The 19,421-nt window shown below is 39.1% G+C and overlaps 1 protein-coding gene across 1 annotated transcript in view; it reads left to right on the forward strand.

Moving 5' to 3' along the window:
• The window catches only part of CLIC4 (chloride intracellular channel 4), a 70,988-nt gene that overhangs the window by 39,062 nt on the left and 12,505 nt on the right, over positions 1–19,421 (forward strand). Inside the window, exons 3-4 of the mRNA XM_026517020.4 lie at positions 7,343–7,468; positions 13,921–14,027. Of these exons, the coding sequence (XP_026372805.1) occupies positions 7,343–7,468; positions 13,921–14,027 (233 nt within the window). The remainder of the gene's footprint in view (positions 1–7,342; positions 7,469–13,920; positions 14,028–19,421) is intronic.

The raw sequence follows: 19,421 nt of genomic DNA on the forward strand, positions 1-19,421 counted from the left end.
GAATAGAATTCATTGTTTTATATCATACTTCCTGGCTGACAGGAAGATGAAAATCTTTGAAGATTTCTGCTACCTTTATTATGCCCAGAAATTTTTAAATCAGTGGTCAGCATCTTTAGAGCACAGGTAAGCCTGAGAGGCAGGCAAAGGGAAGAAAGAAGAAACAGTGACAACAATAGTGTCCCCCCCCCATCTCTCTCTTTGTCTCTGTTTGTCTCACACATACACACACACCTGAGACGCTGACGTGGGTAAAGCTGAGTGTCACATACTTGTTAGGTAAGCTTTTCTAGTTTTGAGAAATGAGAGTGGAAATGATAACTTTAAGAAATTAGCTTTTTATTATAAAAGCAGTGATATCTGCTGTATTCCCAGTGAATAAAATCCCTCCTCTGTGATATTCTCTGAGAAAATAAACACATTGGAGAAGACTGCTTTTAAAAAATCTGAGAAATGTATGCTTCCATTTTCCCATTTCCTCCTTAAACACTGAAACTTTCTAATGGTTTGCATTGTCACAAATGGTTTCCTGCCTCGTCACATACCATTTGTAATGTATTGTGTAAGGCTCCCTTGTTAATTGCCGTAATAATAGCGTAAAGTTTTAGAAACTTATTATGATAGTTTAAACATTAATAATTTTGTAACGATTTAACACAGAGCCATAAAACTGATAGTTCTGCGTATCTTGAAAGTCATTTATAAACTCAGAACAAAATCTGATTTCTGAATAGATCCTTCAGGTAGTTTGTTTTCTTATGTCTCTGTGGTTCCATCCTTCTGCAAACAGTCTTCAGCAAGCCGAGAGGCCAGTTTGATTTCCAGGTGGTGACAGTGGTGTGAAGGACACATACAGAGAGACTGAATGGAATGGAACAGGCCAGCTTGTAGAGAGACCTGCCATTTCCTGCTGTTGGCGGGTCAGGAGAGTACAGACTCCCCGCTTTCCCTTCGTGAGGTTGACTTGAGCTGCATGAAGCCCTTGTTACCCCTGCAGATCAAGATAGGTGTCTCGTAAACGCATTCTGAATCATGTGGATGCCCCCTGTATCTGTTTTGAGGGTGACGGGACAGAAACACGGAGTGAGACAAACAGACATGGACAGTCATACAGAGAGAGAGAGAGCACGCTTCACTGCAATGTCTTTATGGTCTTTTTCAAAATGATTTCAAAGATAATACATCCTGTTGAGGTCACTAAGAGCTGAATTAGAACAGATTATTGGTGAATCTTTTTCTAAACCTATCAGTGTAAACTCTCCAAACTGTGTTAAGAAAATCTCTTAAGAATTCTAGAAGCTGTATTTGAAACCTTTTGGTGGGTGCTGTTTTGACATGATGGCTCAGCAAATTGACATTAAAGTAGACAAAAGATTTGGCAGTATACCATGTCATCAAAGTAAAATCCTTTAACTGGTTGAATTGGAACACATAGACCGATGCTCCGTAACTAGGCCCTTGGTGTGTATGTTTTAGTGAATCCATGATTCATTCATTCCACTGGTGACTTTAGTCAGAATATGGCAAACCTAGTGAAGAATAATTAATAGGAGCACAGTATTCTGAAACCAAGGATTTTTGGTGTTAACTTTTTTTTTTCATACTTGCCATGTTTTCTTGATTTGTGTGGATGAATTTTATGCCTTGAAAATCAGTACCTTCAAAAAAACTCAATTAAAAATAGAAGTTCTAGGGGTGCCTGGGTGGCTCAGTTGGTTAAGCATCTCTTAGTTTCAGCCCAGTTCATGATCTCAGTGTTGAGACTGGCTCCACGCTCAGTGGACTCAAGATTCTCTCACCCGTTCCCACCCCCCCCCGCCCTCTCCCCCCACACCGTGTGTGTATGGGGGTGGGGTGTATACCCACATGCGCTCTCTTTCTCTCTCTCTCAAAATCTTTTAAAAAAATATTTATATATTTTATATATTTTCTACATACTTAGTATTTTCCCCCTCTGTTTAGTGGAGTCAGCTAGTTACAAAATAGGTCATCTTTAAGAACCGGCTCCTGTGTCCTGCGGCTGTACTGTACTCATTTTATAAGAAGCAGCTGGAGCTGGGCCACCTGTGCAGTGTTCGCCAATTGTTGCAACTGTACTGAATTAAACTTTAATTGAAGTTAAGCCACTTAAGTTGCTTAAAGTATTAGGTCCCATGGGGTTCCTCCTAGTCCTCCCTCTCTGTCTCTTGTATTGGTTTGTTTCTCTTTATTTCCTTTTCTTCAACCAGAAGCAAAATGGGAGAGAACAGAATTTTTGTCATCTACTCTGACAAAAAAAAAAAAAAAAAAAAAAATCCTCAAATAAGTAACATTAAAAATAAGAAAACTCCCAAACCTTGAAGAGTGTTTGCGCTCTTCTCTCATAGCATGAATTATATGCACTTTGCTTTTTCTAGATGTCACTTAAGGGAATGAGTTTGAATGAAGGGATTTTATGAAACAAACCAAAGATCTCCTGAAATTTTTAGCCATTGCCTATCCGTTCAGTTTCATTTCTGTCATACTGTGCTTTGTGAAATGTTAAGTTTCTGTGCCGCGTCTGTAAAATGAGCCTTTGTGGGTCAAACAAAACACCCGAGGCCTTGGGAGTGCCAGGTGAGATTCTGCTCGGCTCATGACTCGATACAGCTTCTAAGTCACCTCGGTGTTGGCAACTTGAACATTTATTTTGAAGTCTGCTACTCCATTCAGACGCCTCCAGGTTTCTTCTGGGATCTACTTTCACTTGGAGTAAGGACCCAACATGGTTGCCCTTCATCTCAACACTTAATCCTAGAAAATAGTTTCATTGCCTTTGTTTTTTTTTTTTTTTTTAAATCAATATACCTTTTCTGCAGAAACGGTGAACTATTCACTAGTCACTGATACTAGTAGAAAATTGGTAATCATATGGTTGGTTTCACTTTTACTTACAAGACTATTTTTTTTAAATGATTTTATTTATTTATTTATTTGAGAGAGAGAGAGAGAGAAAGAGAAAGCACAAAAGTGGGGAGGGACAGAGGGAGAAGCAGACTCCCCGCTGAGCAGAGAGCCCAATGTGGGACTCGATCCTGGAACTCCGAGATCATGACCCGAGCTGAAGGCAGATGCTTAACCAACTGAGCCACCCAGGCGTCCAACTTACAGGTCTCTATTAATCAGATTTCTTATTACAGTCAGTTAATGCTAGATAACCAGTTTTGAACCATCAGACTCTAAGTAGAGTTTAAAACTGCCAGCCCCATCTCCTGCCTAATGCTATGTTAATGTGATACTGAAAGCAGGCATGGATCTCATTTGCATACTTTGGTTTAGCTCATGTTCACAAGCCTTATTTGATTTGATCTTCACAGGCAAAGTGGGTCTTATATTGGAGTACAGAGCAGGAAATCCAAAGAGGTTTTGATTTCCTTTGTCACGTAGCTGGTAGATGGCAGAACTATGCAATTTGGGACTTTAACCAGGTCATTTTTATTCAGTCTTTGGCTCTTTCTTCTCTCCCATGCCAACTTTATCCCTCCCCTAATAAATACTTTTATTTGGAGAGCTAAAAGCCGTCATAATTTATTATAGAATAGCTGTTACTTATTTTGCTGCCCTCCCCGCAATGGGTTATTGTAAAGCATCTATCCCTTTCTTTCCCTTTATCTAACTCTACCTTGTTCATGAAAAAATTATTTGTAAAACATACAGATGCATGTTATTACCTTACATTTAGGCATTAATGGACTGTTAGTCATAAAAATGTTGATGGATATGTTTTCTAACTTTGGAATGAGAAAAGTCTTTTTTTTTTTTTTAAGATTTATTTATTCATTAAAGAGGGTGAGCAGTGACAGGGGGAGGGACAGAGAGAGAGAATCTCCAGCAGACTCCCCGCTGAGCTCGGAGCCCAATGCGAGGTTCCATCCCATGACCCTGAGTCATGATCAGAGCTGAAACCAAGAGTTGGATGCTTAACCAACTGAGCCACCCAGGTGGCCCCCCTTAACTTTAAAATGTTAAGATTTGAAAATAAATTTATACACTCTGAACTGTTAAGGTTTCTGGACCCTTGGTCCAGGTCTTAATGTGTTGAGGAGGAAATAAAGCATAACTGGGAACATCTGTGAGCTGTGAGTGGGAACGTGAGGGGGACTTGAAGACCAAAGATGGTGCGGTCTGGGGCCTGTTGGACTTGCTAGTGATCAAGGAACGGGTGGTCAGGGTGAGAAGTAAAAAGGACTAGCCAGACAAACCAAGGAAATGAAACCCAGAAACGGACTAGTTCTGACCTGGATTCGAGTATTTACATGAGTTCCACGAGTCTCATGGCATACGTCACTGTTTAAATAAACGTGGATCTGGAAGACTTACTCAGCTTTCATGTATTCCCATCATTTTGTGCTCAACTTTACCTTCTCAGACCAAAGTATACTCAGGAAAGGAATCAGAATTGAACATCAAGTCAGATTTTGACTTTTAAAAGTCCCCTGTTAGAGCTTCAGTTCTTCTACAAGTTGCTAGAAAACGTGTCTTATTTTTCTTTGGCTTGGGAGGGGATGGGCTCTAGAGCTTGGTAGGGGACTCTGAGCTAGAAAATGTGGACTGATCGGATAATTAATAAGTCTTTGTATTTTTGGAATGTAGTCATAGATGAAGCACTTTCCAAACCTGAATGGGTGGAGGGAGAAAAAAAAGGGAGAGGGACAGTGAAGGAATACGTATAAGACCAAGGAAAATTGATAAGCTGGGATGAGTAGAGATTTTGAGGTACACTCTATTTTAAAAATTCTTTTCAATGACAAAGTATTTCACCTTCCTGAGACACTTAGAGATATGCTTTGTCCAAATTCTGTGCATTTGTGTTAGAGAAGGAAGGAAGGGCTGTAATAATGGGTGGGGGGAAAGTTCTTTGAAGCAGTTTTATAGTGCTTTTTTTGTTTTAAGCTTTTTAAGTGTATCTTTTTAATAATGAAAGTTTTCAAACACATACACAAGAATAGAATAAACTTCCCCCTAAATTCAACTCAGTTATTGAGATTTTACCCATTTGCTTTGTCCCTTTTCTTCTTCTTCTTCCCCCCCTGTTCTGTTTTAAAGCAAATCCTGGGAATCCTGTCATTTCAATCCTCCATACTTCACTGTACATCTCCAAATAATTACATTTTCTTACCCAACCACGCTGCCATTATCATGTCTAATCTCCAGCATATGATCTGATCTCCCCAGTTATCTCCAAAATACCTTTTTTTCTTTGACTGATCTGTTCAAATCGGGATCCAAACAGATTTTACTGGTTATGTCTGATTGTTACACCTCTCTCTCTCTCTCTCTTTTTTTAAGATTTTATTTATTTATTTGACACGGGGAGAGAGAGAGAGAGCACAAGCGGGGGGAGGAGCAGGAGCGGGAGAAGCAGCTTCCTGCTAAGCAGGGACCCCGATCTGGGGTTCGATCCCAGGACCCTGGGATCATGACCTGAGGCAGATGCTTAACCCACTGAGGCTCAGGTGCCCCAATGTTTCTTAAATTTTTCTTAATCTATAACAGTCCCTTCCAGCCACCACTTGTGGCTTTTTCCCCTCATGCCGTTAACTCGTAGAAATCCATTCTGTTGAACTGTAGAGTGTCCCGAATTCTGTATTTGGCCGATGGCTTCCTTGAGGTATCATTTACCTTTGTTCTGCATCTCCTCAAGTTTCCTGTTAAGTGAACGTTTTGGTCTCAGAACTCCTTTATACTTTTAAATTATTGAGGACTTCAAAGAGCTTTCAGTTATGTGGGTCATATCTATGAGAAATTTAAAACATATTTACTCGTTAGAACAATCGTGAACTTATTATTTGTTATCACGAAATATGTTTTTAATTAAAACTATGTTTTCCAAAACAAAATTAGTTGGGAGAGTGGCATTGTTTTACATTTTGGTACATCTCTTATGTCTGCCTTAATAGAAGACGGATTCTCCTGTTTCCATATATATATATATATATATACACTTTGTGATAACACGCAAGTAGCCTACGGAAAACTCGACTATACAGGCATGAGAGAGAGGAAGGGTGGAAAAAGTAAATGATGTCTTAGTATTATGAGAATGATTTTGACCTTATGAACCACCTGGTGAAAGGGTCCCCTAGACCCTAGACCCCCCCCCCCCCCCACGAATACTTCGTAGATAGTCATGTATGCTCTGTATTTTGTCATTGGGATATACACACTATCTGGTCATTATTACTGATTCTAGGATTCACTGGTGGGCTTAGGTGAGCCATTTTGCTTTTTAGTAGAGTGGTACCAACATTCCATGCTACTAGTAGTTGTAAGTATCCACTTTCACCATCTTTATCAGTGTTCTGTTGATTTTCAGTTTTTCTTAATAGGAGAGAAATGTCATCATAGTTTACTCTTGAATTTCTTTGATAATAGTTTTTTACGTTTTTCCACGTGTTCACTTATTTTATCTATTGTGTATCGATTTCTTCTGACTCCTGTTTGACTTGTTGATGGCTTTTTAATGAATTTGGACAAAATTCTTACCTAATGTGTATTTTGAGCCTGTCTTCACTATAATAATTTGCCCTTCCTGTATTGTGCCTTCCTTTGGTTATGCTATGTTTTATATACTGAAGTCATTTTGACTGGTGATCTTTTTCCTTGTTGAGTGTGGACTTCTAGGAAAATGGAAAATTGGTAGCAACTGAATTTGGAATCTCATAGTTAGAAAGGACTGTAGGAATTAGCTGCTCTTCCTTATTTTACAAAAAAAAAAAAGAAGACGATGACGACCTAGAGAATTTATGGTTTATTTGTCTACACAATGAGTTGGTGCTAGAGTTGAGACTAGAGACTGTTTCCTCTCAGTTCTACCACCATTTCTAATAAACACTTCAGTTGAATTTGGAATGAGAATGAAGGAGGACTTTGTCTTTTGGTTAGTATCAGAGGTTCCTGATTTTCTTATTATGTATTTTGTGCTTTGGGAAGGTTTGCTTCTTAGTAGAATGGTATTGCAGCTGTTAAACTAGTAGGAAAAAAATACTATTTACTTTTCTTTCTTTTTTTTTTCTTTCTTGGTTTTTTTGTTTTTTTTGTTTTTTGAGAGAGAGTTGGGAGGGGTAGGGGGAGAGAGAGAGTCTTAAGCAGGCTCCACACCCAGCATGGAACCTGATGTGGGGCTTGATCTCACGACCCTGAGACATGACCTGAGCTGAAATCCAGAGTCGTATGCTTAACCGACTGAGCCACCTTGGTGCCCCCCCAAATACTGTTTCTTACTCATTTTTATGTATGTAAACATTTAGAACCACTCTGAGTAATTTAAAGTATTGTTGCCTTCCCAGAGTAAAACATGATCCAATTTTGACTGTTTTGACAGGAAGCCTGCAGACCTGCAGAACTTGGCTCCTGGGACCCACCCACCATTTATAACTTTCAACAATGAAGTCAAAACGGATGTAAATAAGATTGAAGAATTTCTTGAAGAAGTCTTATGCCCTCCCAAGTGAGTATCACAGAAAACATGCGTGGAAATATTACCATCTCTTTAAAGTTTGGTCTTTTCTGGCCCTTAGAGCTCTTTCTCTGGATGGTACTGGAGTTAAATCCATACAGTGTTAAGTTGCAGCGACTGGGGCTTCTCTTCATTTATTATAATTAATGCTGCACAGATGTCAGAACTGGCTTCTGGCTAGGCCAATAAGCCTAGGGAAGAATGTGAGTAAGCTATAGAGTATACATTGAAAGTAGGTTTGGGACATGGGAGCTCGGTTAGGAAAGACTGGCTCTTTGAGGGGTATTGGTCCCGAACTGAGAGAGAAGTTCAGAGAAGAGAAGAGATGGGGAGAGACAGGTTAAGACTGAACCCAGGGAGAATGTCTTAAGCAGGAGGCGCAGTTTGCTGGGGGATTTCTTATCAGGCCATTTTAAAGGTAACTGTCTGAAGCCATTACTCAAGGGGATTGACTTTTTAGACTGTATCCCTGGGATTCAGTTTTTATTTATGTATGTCTCTGAAGCGTTCTAGGTTCCCAGGTCCTACACATTAGTCCACATGGTTAACGATTTTAAGGTACCCGCCTATTTCCTATGATGTGGAGTACAGGTGAGGGATAGAGGGACTGTAATGACAGTTACCTGAATGGCAGATGTGCAGTTTTGCATCATACTGTGCTCTTGGCGTAGGTTCAGGGCATTACGGATTTCTTCAGGCTTTTCTTGTTCCATTATCCTGAAAACTGAAATGTCGTTTTTCTGGCCCAAGCCTTTCTCGCTAGTTGGTTTGACTTTTACTCTCCATATCCAGATAAATTTCCCAGGAATGGGATTATTGGGTCAGAGGGTTCTAAAATAATCAGTTACTCAGAATTCACTCATTCATTTATTCTGCAGTTACTAGGCAACAAAGCCTTACGAATACGGTAGTGAATAAGACATAATTCCCGTCCTCAGGAAACACACTCCAGTATGGATGGAGAGGTCGTGTGGTGGTGAGGGAAAGTGAGTGGAATCAGGAAAGGCTTTAAAAAAGAGAGAACACTTGGATTCAGCTTTAATTTACAAAAGGTGGCAGCTCACAGGAAGGAATGATGGGCATTCCAGGCTTTTCTTCAACTGTAGGAACGACGATTGTAATTATTCCTTCTTTGCTATTCTTCTCAGAGGTAATAGACATGAGGATAGTGGTAGAACTAATATCAAAATATTCTGGTTTCTTGGCAGCCTGTATAAGACCTATCATAGCTTCTTATGTTTTTATTATTATTATTTTTAATAGTGTGTTTTGTTTTTTTAAAGATTTTATTTATTTATCTGACAGAGAGAAAGTGAGAGAGGGAACACAAGCAGGGGGAGTGGGAGAGGGAGAAGCAGGCTTCCTACCGAGCAGGGAGCCCGATGTGCGGCTCAATCCCAGGACCCTGGGATCATGACCTGAGCTGAAGATAGATGCTTAATGACTGAGCCACCCAGGCGCCCCATATCATAACTTTTTAAATTGGACCTTGAAAATAAACATTTTCTTTTTTTAAAAATATTTTATTTTTAAGTCATCTCTACACCCACTGCGGGGCTCCGGCTTACAGCCCCGAGATCAAGAGTTGCACGCTCCACCAACTGAACCAGTTAGGCACCTGGAAAATAAACGTTTTTACTTTGCTTTTTATATATAGAAATTTCAGCTTGATTTTGTTTGGGCATATTCATAGAGATACTCTAACCAGAGGTGGTCTTTTCTTTCAGTTTAAATAATTTAAAACTTGGAGATCTTTCAGTTCTAAAGGGTTTACAATGTGCTAAATTCTCTCTAAGGGTATTTTCCTTAAGGTTTTTTTTTTTAAATCATTTTATTTTATTTTATCATGCTAAGCGTACTCTTTAATCCCCATCCCCTATTGCCATTATTTTCCTTGTTTTTCTGTTGTAGTTTATATTCTGAAGAGAGTTTCTGAGTAAAGTTTTAAAATTCCACTTTGTTTACAGTAGGGAGTATTTTTGATGTTTCTGATGCCTCCGCTGTTACTAACGTTCAGGTGCCAGTGATGGGCCATGCGCGGTGCAGCGTGGGTTATTTCATGGATTATCTCACTCCTCTCCAAGACTTTGTGGGGAAACTGCAGACGAGGAGTCTCAGTGACTTGTCCTAGTTTTATAGTTACTGGTGGCAGAGCTGGCATACTTCAAAGCCAGGCCTGTAGGACTTCAAAAACCCGTGTTCTATTCTCCTCCTTCTGTTTTTCAGTTTTTTATTTTGTTGAGTTTGACTTTTACAAAAGAGGTGAAATGTAAGTCTTCGATTGGGATTGTGCTTTAGCGAGTGTAAGATTGCAGGCTGGCTCAAGCTTGGAGGAAGGGCAGGAGAGAAATCGAAGATAGTTTCCTGTGATGAGCAGGTGGGACTGAAGGTGGTTGGCAAACTAAATTTAATGAATCCTTTTTAAGAAACAGGTGAGGGGCGCCTGGGTGGCACAGCAGTTAAGCGTCTGCCTTTGGCTCAGGGCGTGATCCCGGCGTTGTGGGATCGAGCCCCACATCAGGCTCCTCCGCTATGAGCCTGCTTCTTCCTCTCCCACTCCCCCTGCTTGTGTTCCCTCTCTCGCTGGCTGTCTCTATCTCTGTCGAATAAATAAATAAAATCTTTAAAAAAAAAAAAAGAAAGAAACAGGAGAGGTTTAACTTCTGATGATTTTTTAATTTCTTTTTTTTTCTTTTTCTTTTTTTTGAGAGAGAGCGTGCCTGTGTGCGCGTGCAAGTGGTGGGGGGAGGGGCAGAGGGAGAGAATCTCAAGCAAACTCCCCGAGCCTGACTCAGGTCTCCATCTATCTCAACCTGAGATCAAGACCTGAGTCGAAATCAAGAGTCAGGTGCTTAACCGACTGAGCTGCCCAGGCGCCCCCGATGAGTTTTTACTTCTGTGCATTGGAACAGTGCCTGTAGATTGGGAGTGCCTTCCCCTTCCTGGGCTCTGCAGCCCCTGATGTGACATGCCGAGGGACAGCAGAGTCTCAGTCATGCAGAATTGTTTCTGGAGAAGGAGCAGGAGGAAGTTCTTTCCAGGACCACCGCGGGCATTCCTTTCCCTTTCCTGTGCTCTAGGGCGTTCAGGGACCATCTGGGCTCTTGGCCTTTCCCCTCGAGGACAAGCAGGACTTCGGGTCCTTCACTACTGCTCATCCTCCTCAGACCCTGTTGGGAGCCGCCTTGTTTCCAGAGCGGAGGAAGAGAAAAGGCAGAGGAGTTGCACAAGCTGGCAGACCAGACTCTAGCATCTCTAATAACATGTTTTTGGCATTTGATGATACTGAGAACAGAGTGTTTTTGTGCGAGCGCTTCTGATTCAGTCATGACAAAGATAAATACGGGCAACTGCTTGTTCCAGAGTTGTTCAGAATCTGGGGACTAGTGAAGAGCTTAGAGCAAGGAACTTGGTGCTGGTTTGTGTGACCAGTATACATAGAAAGAAGAAACTTTATCTTCCTTCTCCTCTGGGGAAAGTATTTATAATATATATATAATATATATATATATATAATATATATTTAGTTCCCCTTGCTTGAATGGAGGGAGTACTTTGCCCAAAAAAGCTTTGAAACTTGGATCTTTAAGCAGACCTGTGTGCGTGGCTGACTTAATGGCGGAAGGGTAGAAGGGTAGGGGAGGCTGATAGTTTTGGAGAAGAGCCCTATAAAGTGTTAGTAAGCCCCCCCCTTTTTAAGTGAGAAATACAATGAAAGTGGAATTTACAAGGGTAACTTAATGGGTTGTGTAATCAGACTTTATTCTTACATTCACACGAGAAAGAAAATGTCTGAGGTCTTTCCTAAAAGGGTGGAAATAGTCTGAGCTAGTCTTAGCGTTAGTAGTCTGTGGTGTAATACAGAATGCAGGACGGGTCTGAAAGTCTGCACGCCCCGGTTGCTTGTGCCCACGATGTCGACACATAGCCTTTTACTGATTACTGGCCTGCCTTTTGTCAAATGTTGAAACGAGGCTCTCAGTCATTAAAAAGTTTTGCTTTATCAAGCTATTTGGGAAAGTGAATATGGTGAATTACTAAAATCCAGTGTTTGGGTGAATGTAAAATAAGCTGGCAGCTGATTGGAGCACCTCTTGGTTTAGAATTTGATTTGTCTTTCAGAGAGAACTTGACCTGTAGTTAAACAAGAACAAAAAGAACACTTGATCTGGGGACAGGAAACCTGTGTTGTAGTTTGGCAGTACTTTTCACCAGTCTGGGATTTGGGGGGCTCAAGTATATAACCTTTCTGGAATAGAATTTCCTTTTAGGCAAAACGAGAGTTTGAGGTGAATGGTCTCTTGTAGTTCTAGTATCGTATGCATTAAATTAACAGTACAAATTTAATGATTTGTCTTGGAGAAGAATAAGGCCTGTTTAACCTGCTTTAGAGAACAGTGCTTTGTTTTTTTGTTTTTGTTTTATTTTTTAAGAATTGTAATAGCATGTTTTCATACGGATAAGGATATGCCAATTGCAAATCCTTCTTTAGTCTTACCTGTTCATTTAAATAGGTCTCTAGTAAATACGCTTCTATGTGCTCCTCAGTACAACCTCTGCACTTAGTATAATGCCTGACACAGAGTAGACCCTTAATAATTAGAATAAAGGAACATATATGAATAATGAATGTATAAATGGTCTGCAGTTTAAGCCTACCTTCAGGTCTTCCTTCATTAGAAAAAGTAGGTACAGCTAAGTATTGGTTGGGGAAAAGAAGAATAATTTTGGAAACTTGGCTAGAGGAAGACATAGATGTATTGAAGAGGCACTTATGTTCCTTGTGCTATTTTTTGTTTGGAATGAGTCAATGAAGTTACTGTATTAAGAGCAGTAAAAACATTTAAACTGGAGGTTGGGTGTTTATTTTTTTATAGTCAAGGGGAATTCAGGGATGTTGAACCTGGAATTAACTCTTTTAGCCCAGGCAGGGGGGGAAAAAAAAAAGAGGTTAAAGTTTTGTATAGTTAAGAGGAAAAAATATGTAATATAGTATACATAATATATAACCTCATGAAATTCATTTACCATAATTGTTCACTGAAAAATTCATTCGGTAAATATTTTTGTTTACAAGCGAAATCTTTAAGCTTAAAAATTGAGAGATATTAAAAGGGAAGATAAATTGAGCATGTATGTATTCAGTAGTTATTTTATCATCTCCTATGTCCAGTTTTTTAGCTCTGTCTCTCTTTGAATTCAGAATTGCACATGTAAAAAAATACAAATAAAAAAGCTAACCAGACACTATAGCTTGCAACTGAACTGAATTTCTTCCTAAAAATACCTCACCTTCAATTTTAATTTTAAAAAAGTGGCAAGACAGCCTCCTAAAATATATGAAGAAATCTAAATTACTAGTTTAACGTAAGGTTTTTTCCCCCAAAGTCTTAACTGCACCAAGCCCAGTTCCCAGTGAAATTTTACAGGGCCTTTAAGCCCATGAGTCTTCCTAAAATGGTGCTAATGGTCGGAATTTCTGGGGAGCCGGCTCCCAGTGGGTGTAGCTCTCTGCTGAGGGGAAGAGGGAGGAGCTGAGCCTTCTCACATGTATTTTCCAATTTGAGGAAGAAATAGACACTGAGTATGCGTGTTTGGAATTTAAATACATAAAATACACACTTGTGTGGTTGGAAGAAAAATGTGGGTCATGAATGTCCGTTTTCGAAGCGGATAAAGTTTGTAAGAGCGCTTGTTAGCAAAATTCCCCACATCTTACTGTTCTGTTGCTCAGTGCCACCCTGACAATATCTAGTCCCTGGGAGGTCCTGGAAAATCCCAAGTGTGGGAGTGAAGTGAGTGATCTGCTTCCTGCTGTTTTTGTCCTTAAACTACTGCGGATGACGAGCTGCCCACTTTTCCCTGCTGTCCGGGTGCTTCCATGCGTGGCATATACCAAGAACCTGGTTGGCATTCCTGTTTCCAGAAAGCTCTATAGTTGAAATGTGGCTAGTGCAATGGCGGAAGTGAGTTTTTAACTTTACAGAACCCCGATTCGTTGACATTCCTATTCAGTTAGCCAGCCACGCTTCACTAATGGCTACTGTATTGGGAAATTCAGATGTAGACTATTTCCATCATTGCAGAAAGTTCTTTTGGACAGTGCTGCTCCAGACTTCTCTTTCTAAGGTGCCCATTGGCTTGGCTATGCCTCTGAACAAGTAGACTGTTTCCCCAGCATCCTAATTTATAAGATGGAGGTGGAGCGCGGATGCCCTTTGGTTGCCAAGAATATTAATATGTGAACAAAAACACTGCAGAGCTTTGTTTCCTAAGGAAAAAACACATCTTAAAAATATCATAGAAAACAGATGATGGCATTTCTTAGAGTAGTAACTGTTAAAAGATGTCTAGTAACTCCAACAATGGTTTGTTGATGGAGAGAACCTAACGCTAATGTGTCTTTGGAGGATCTGTTATCCATTCTTACTTTTCCCCCTTAGGTACTTGAAGCTTTCACCAAAACACCCAGAATCAAATACTGCTGGAATGGACATCTTTGCCAAATTCTCTGCATATATCAAGAATTCAAGGCCAGAGGCTAATGAAGGTAAAAACAAAAAACAAAAACAAAAAACCCAAATGATTGGCTTACTGTTGCACTTAAACAAACCAAAAAACCCAACAACAACAACAACCCAAATAAATCCAAAAATCCTGTTATGACAGACAATTTAAATAAATATTTTGGAGTCCAGACCTTCCCATTAAGTATTAAAAACTGGCTTTCACAGTTGATTAGAGATTTGATGATAAACCCAGGGTGAGTCCTTAAATTGCTGTTTTCCTGTTTCTAGCTGGTGGGTCAGTGCCTAGCATATGGTAGATGTACGATACAGTGTTTATTGAATGAATTGTTTTCATGAAGGGGGCGCTATACAAAGAATTAATGGTGCGTCAGAAACAGTGAATTGTGTGGTTGTGGTGGTTTGGAATAGATTGCTATAACTTCATTCAAATTATTACTAAATCTTTTGTTTATTATGTGTTCTGGCAGCCTAAAATCAGCCTGGGTGGATTTTTGTGATAATTATCCTTAAAGAGCAATTTGGGGAGTTACCCTAAGAGAGCATTTATACTCCCCAGTCTTCCTAATTTCTTTGCATCCTTAAATGGAATTTCAGTTTCAAGTTCTGTTTTCATGTGAGAATTGTTTAGGGTAGTGCAGATACAAATTCCTTCTTTTATTTATTAAAGGACACTATCTTATTATTTCATTTACCAAACTTACGCATGGTGAAGGGAAGACTCTTTGAAAGAGGTCCGTTTAATGAACCTTGTCTTAACTCCGTCATTCAGTCATTTTTCTTCTCTTTGAGATGTTAAGTATTGTTCTCTCTGAGTAAAACTCTCTAGAGAGAACATTAGTGTTTAATTAAAAGTAATTACGGTAACAAAAACGCCGGCTCCTAAAGACACTTTAATCCATCATGGTTTTGGACGGTTTGGTGGCTTGGGTGCGGTTCTTTTGGGTAGACGTTATGGCTGCAGATGAACAAGAAAACCAAAGGGAAAAAATGATCAGTGCTGGTTAAGCACGAATAAACATCTTTTAAAAAATGGAAACACTTGCTGATTTCCTTCTGTGATTTCAGTGGGCAGAGTTCCAAGCTATTCAGGCTAGTATTTTTTCATTATTAAAATTTAAAATTGCGGCATTTTATAATCTCGTGTTGAATTTCAAGGGTTTCTAGGATAATATTCACTGCATGTGATGTTTTTCTGCAGCAGAGGGAGAGAGGGAAGAGCCGGAGCGTCCTGGCCTGGCTCACAGCTCCTCAGTGTTTTCCAGTAGCTGCCTAGGTTTGGGAACAACTTTCCTAAGTAACTGGCTTTTTCTCTGACTGATGTTTCAGTCTAAGCAATTTATACACTAAACAAACAGTTACAATGGAACCCCTCCTGTCCGCAGACAGTATCTTTTCTGTTGTACCCTTCCTTCCTGCAGGTGACTTCTTTTCTTTTCACAAAATCATCCTTTTATATCCAGATGCTCTTGCCCATAGTTCCTGAACCCTCTGAGTTAAATTCATAATGTTTTTATTTCTCTCTGTAGTTTTTGGAACCTGGAGGGTGGTTGAATTTGACACTTGGGGAGGAAAGGGGAATAAAATGTGTTTGCTTAAAAAAAAACCAACAACAGAAAAAAACCACCAAACCACAAAGAACAAAACCAAACAATTGCTTTGGGGATGGGATAGAGGGGAGAGAACAGGGGAGAAAGTGACTCATTTAAGTATAACTTTGTATTCTATTTTTTCCTATCAGTTTGTAACTGTCTTAAGTAGCCACCTACGCTTACTGTCCTTGGAATGTTGTAACCAATAAGAACAAACAACATAATGGATCATACAGTGTATAACTGAGAAGGCTTTAGAGTAAATTACCTATTGGTAAATAAGAATTCCAGTTGCCAAGCAACTTTCCCTGTAGGGCCTGTCACTGCCAGGAGATTTTAGAAAACAATATTCCAGATCATTTTGGAGCTTACTGAGTAGATGGGATTTGTTGAAGGTGTCTTGTCTGTTTAGTGCAATAAAATGCCTTAAATCTGCCTTGGAAATTAGTGTTCCAGCTCCTTCTTCCCTCAAACTGTAAGCCACTTACATAGAGACGGATTTGTCATTTAACATGGTAAATCAGAGTAGGCAAGGTTTTGATTAGTCTTACAGCCTATTACATATTTTACAAAATTCAGTATGTTTGGACAAGTTTAAGACCTCTTAAGACGTAATTCTAAGTAAGGGATTAGATGCCTAGATGCCGTAGTATTGGGCCAGTGAAAGAGAAGGGTCAGTGCTTAAATTGGGTACAAAATAAACAAATAGGGTTTAAAGAATAAAATAAAGGGAAATACGTATAGAGAGAGAGAGAGGGAGGGAGAAAGAAAAGAAAGAAGGAATGAATTCTTTTGGTAACATGTCCAAGCTGATTGGGAATAAGTTTGTGTAATATTTTGAAGCCTTCAAAGAAACTAATAGGTAATTCCTTTTATGGGAATGGGTTAGATATGACTTGTCCCAGATCTTTTCTTCTCACTTCTATGATTTCATTAATTTATATAAATTATTAAGCTCTCAAATGTAACTAAAAGATAATTTATTAGTGTGTTGGTATTTATAATATTCTTAAGAGCTCAATGAATTTAGCAGTGATGAAATCTGCCATTATATGTTCTACGGCATATTTCATAATGTCCAAATTCCTATTTTTAGTGGAGGCAAGGAATCTATAGGTTCTAATTAGTTCTTTTCAGAATTCGCTCCCTCCCTTTTTTTCTCTCTCTCTGTGGAAGTGTTTGGAATCAGAGGGTGGTGGTTCGTCATTGTAGCTATGGAACCGAATTGTATATTTAATCATCTTTAAATACGCCTTTTTGTTTTTTTAAGATTGTATTTATTTATTTGAGAGAGAGCAAGAGAGAGTGCATGAGCAGGGGGAGGGGCAGAAGGAGAAGCAGGCTCCTCACTGAGCAGGAAGCCGGATGTGGGACTTGATCTCAGGACCCTGGGATCATGACCTGAGCTAAAGGCAGATGCTTAACTGACTGAGCCACCCAGGCGCCCAGTCATCTTTAAATACTCCTGACCTCTCCCTGTTCTCTCTTGGCCTTTAAAAATTTGTTTGCATAAGATGACCCTTTATTGAAATTAGCAGTAGCTTTAAAATATAGTTTTATCCTTGTAAGGCTCATAATTTTGGTTTTCTTCATTGTGAATTGTATTCTTTTTCTACAGCAAATATGGTCATGTTAAATTTAATGCTTCCTGTCTTGCATTTACTCAAATTATACAAGTAATTGAGTAATGTATGCTTATTGGAAAAGTTAAAATAGTTTAGAAATAAATTTAATAAAATGTCAGTGCCCCTTCTTAACCTCATTTGAGCTCTTCCCCAACAGTTAGCATCCATCCTTTTTTTCTATGTAATTTTGCAAACATTGTATATGAGTGTGTATGTGTATATTTACATTCTGCAATTGTTTTTTCCACATATTATGTGGTAGAAGTCCTTCCATATCAAAATATAGATCTACCTCATTTTTTAGGAATACCGCTTAATGTTCCATAATACGGATTTTTATTTAACTGTTTGATAGTCCAGTGGATTGTCTCGAGTTTTTTTACTGTGACAGACAGTGCTGCCAGTGAATGTCCTTGTGCTAGATTCCAAATAGGTCAAAAGATTTTGCCCCTCAAAAGTCTACACCAGTTTATATTCCCAGTAACATGAAAGTATTCATTTCCCCACACTTCTGACCCTGGCATGAGTGTATGAGAGAGAGAGAGAGAGACAGGGAGAGAGAGAGTGTGTGTGTGTGCTTTAAAATTTTGCTATAGTTTCATAGGCCAAAAAAAAGTGTTCTAATTTTCAGAACTAATTTAAAAATAATCAGATGGTGTCTATTACAATTCGATACTAAGTTTTTGGAGAGCTTTTCAAATACCTTCTTAGAGACACCAGCATGACCACAGCAGAGCTGTTAGAGAATGATAGTGCTAAGACAAGGAGCGCCTTTCTCGTAGCTTGCTACTGCCGTCTAGTGGTTAGTCTGGACATTTTCTTTATCTTAACCAGATTCCTTCGTGGTTTGTCTTCAGAACTTCGTTATGTTTATTGAGTGACGCTCTTTAGTCTTGGCACCTCTGTCTTTCTTTGTTTTGTTGGCCTTCCTTGTGCTGTTACATAAAAATTGAATGAAACTAATCCACCATTCTTTGTTTGCGTTAACATACCTTTTATTCTGAGATTCTTAGTGAAAAATCATTGACATTCTAGCGCGGCACAGCAGCTCAGCTTCATCGCAGGTGCTTTACTAGGTCCAAAATTGTAGAAAGAATGGTAATTTTAATGTTTACCGGGTTCTTAACTTTAGCCTGTGCGTTGCATCTGGGATTAGAAACATTGTATGTTTCAAACCTTGTAAATTTAGAATGCTTTATTTTTTCTCTTGGATGTATTTGAAAACTCATTCAGGGAAAGGATGAATTTAGAGCAGGGTGAAGATCATAAACTTGCCCAGACTTGCCGTACCTCTCAAGTGCCCTCTGAGACTTGGTTTCAGTGTTTGAATTCAGACAGTATTATCTTCCATAGAAGCCATGACTCTGTTCATTGTAATCGGATCAAAGAATAAGTCCTTATATCGGTCTTATATCTGTGTATTTACTCTGTATTCACTAATTTTGATAGGAAGCATATTGAATCTTTAAGTTGGTTCTTTTACAGTCCTGAGATTCTCCTGTCCCTTTGTTCTTATCATCCCCACTCCCTTTTAAGGACAGCCATGAAAAGTTTTCCATCCTGTCCCGGACTCCTTACTAACCTCGCTGTTTCTCACATTTCCTTCTCTTGTCGGTTTATAAATTTAACATTTCATGACTATGTCCATCATCAATAACTTCTGTGTCATCAATGAAAGGTTATATTTATTGCTTTTGTATTTTTGATCTTTTATTTTAAATGGCTTGCTTCCTTGTCACTTCCACAGTTGCAGAACTCAATTCTTCAACTTTAGTTTACTGGGCTCCTGTGTCCTCCTGTTTAACTCTTTTCTGTAAGAAATAAACTAGCTTGATCCTGGCTATGGCTAGAGTGAGCTTTTATCAATAAAATAGGTAGTTCTTTGATCCTGATCTTGTCGTTCGTCACTTGACATACATACATTCCAATTTGTTTGATATTTCCCTAAGTAAAAAATTTTACGAATTCTTCTTTACATTTTAAAATGGCTCTTATGTTCTATAGCAAAATGCGGTCCTACCTCCTTTTCAGGTTCCCACAAAGATATGACAGATACAAGTGTCTCCACTCATCTGGCTGTAAATAATGTCTGTCCTACATGTTCACCTGATTTCCTTTTGAACCTTCTCCAGACATTAAAGAAACTCCAAATTTTTATATTATTAGCCTTTCTCAGTCTGTGGCAGATGCTGATCAGATG

The sequence above is a fragment of the Ursus arctos genome, unplaced genomic scaffold (genome assembly GCF_023065955.2).
Source record: "Ursus arctos isolate Adak ecotype North America unplaced genomic scaffold, UrsArc2.0 scaffold_32, whole genome shotgun sequence".
Lineage (NCBI taxonomy): Eukaryota > Metazoa > Chordata > Mammalia > Carnivora > Ursidae > Ursus > Ursus arctos.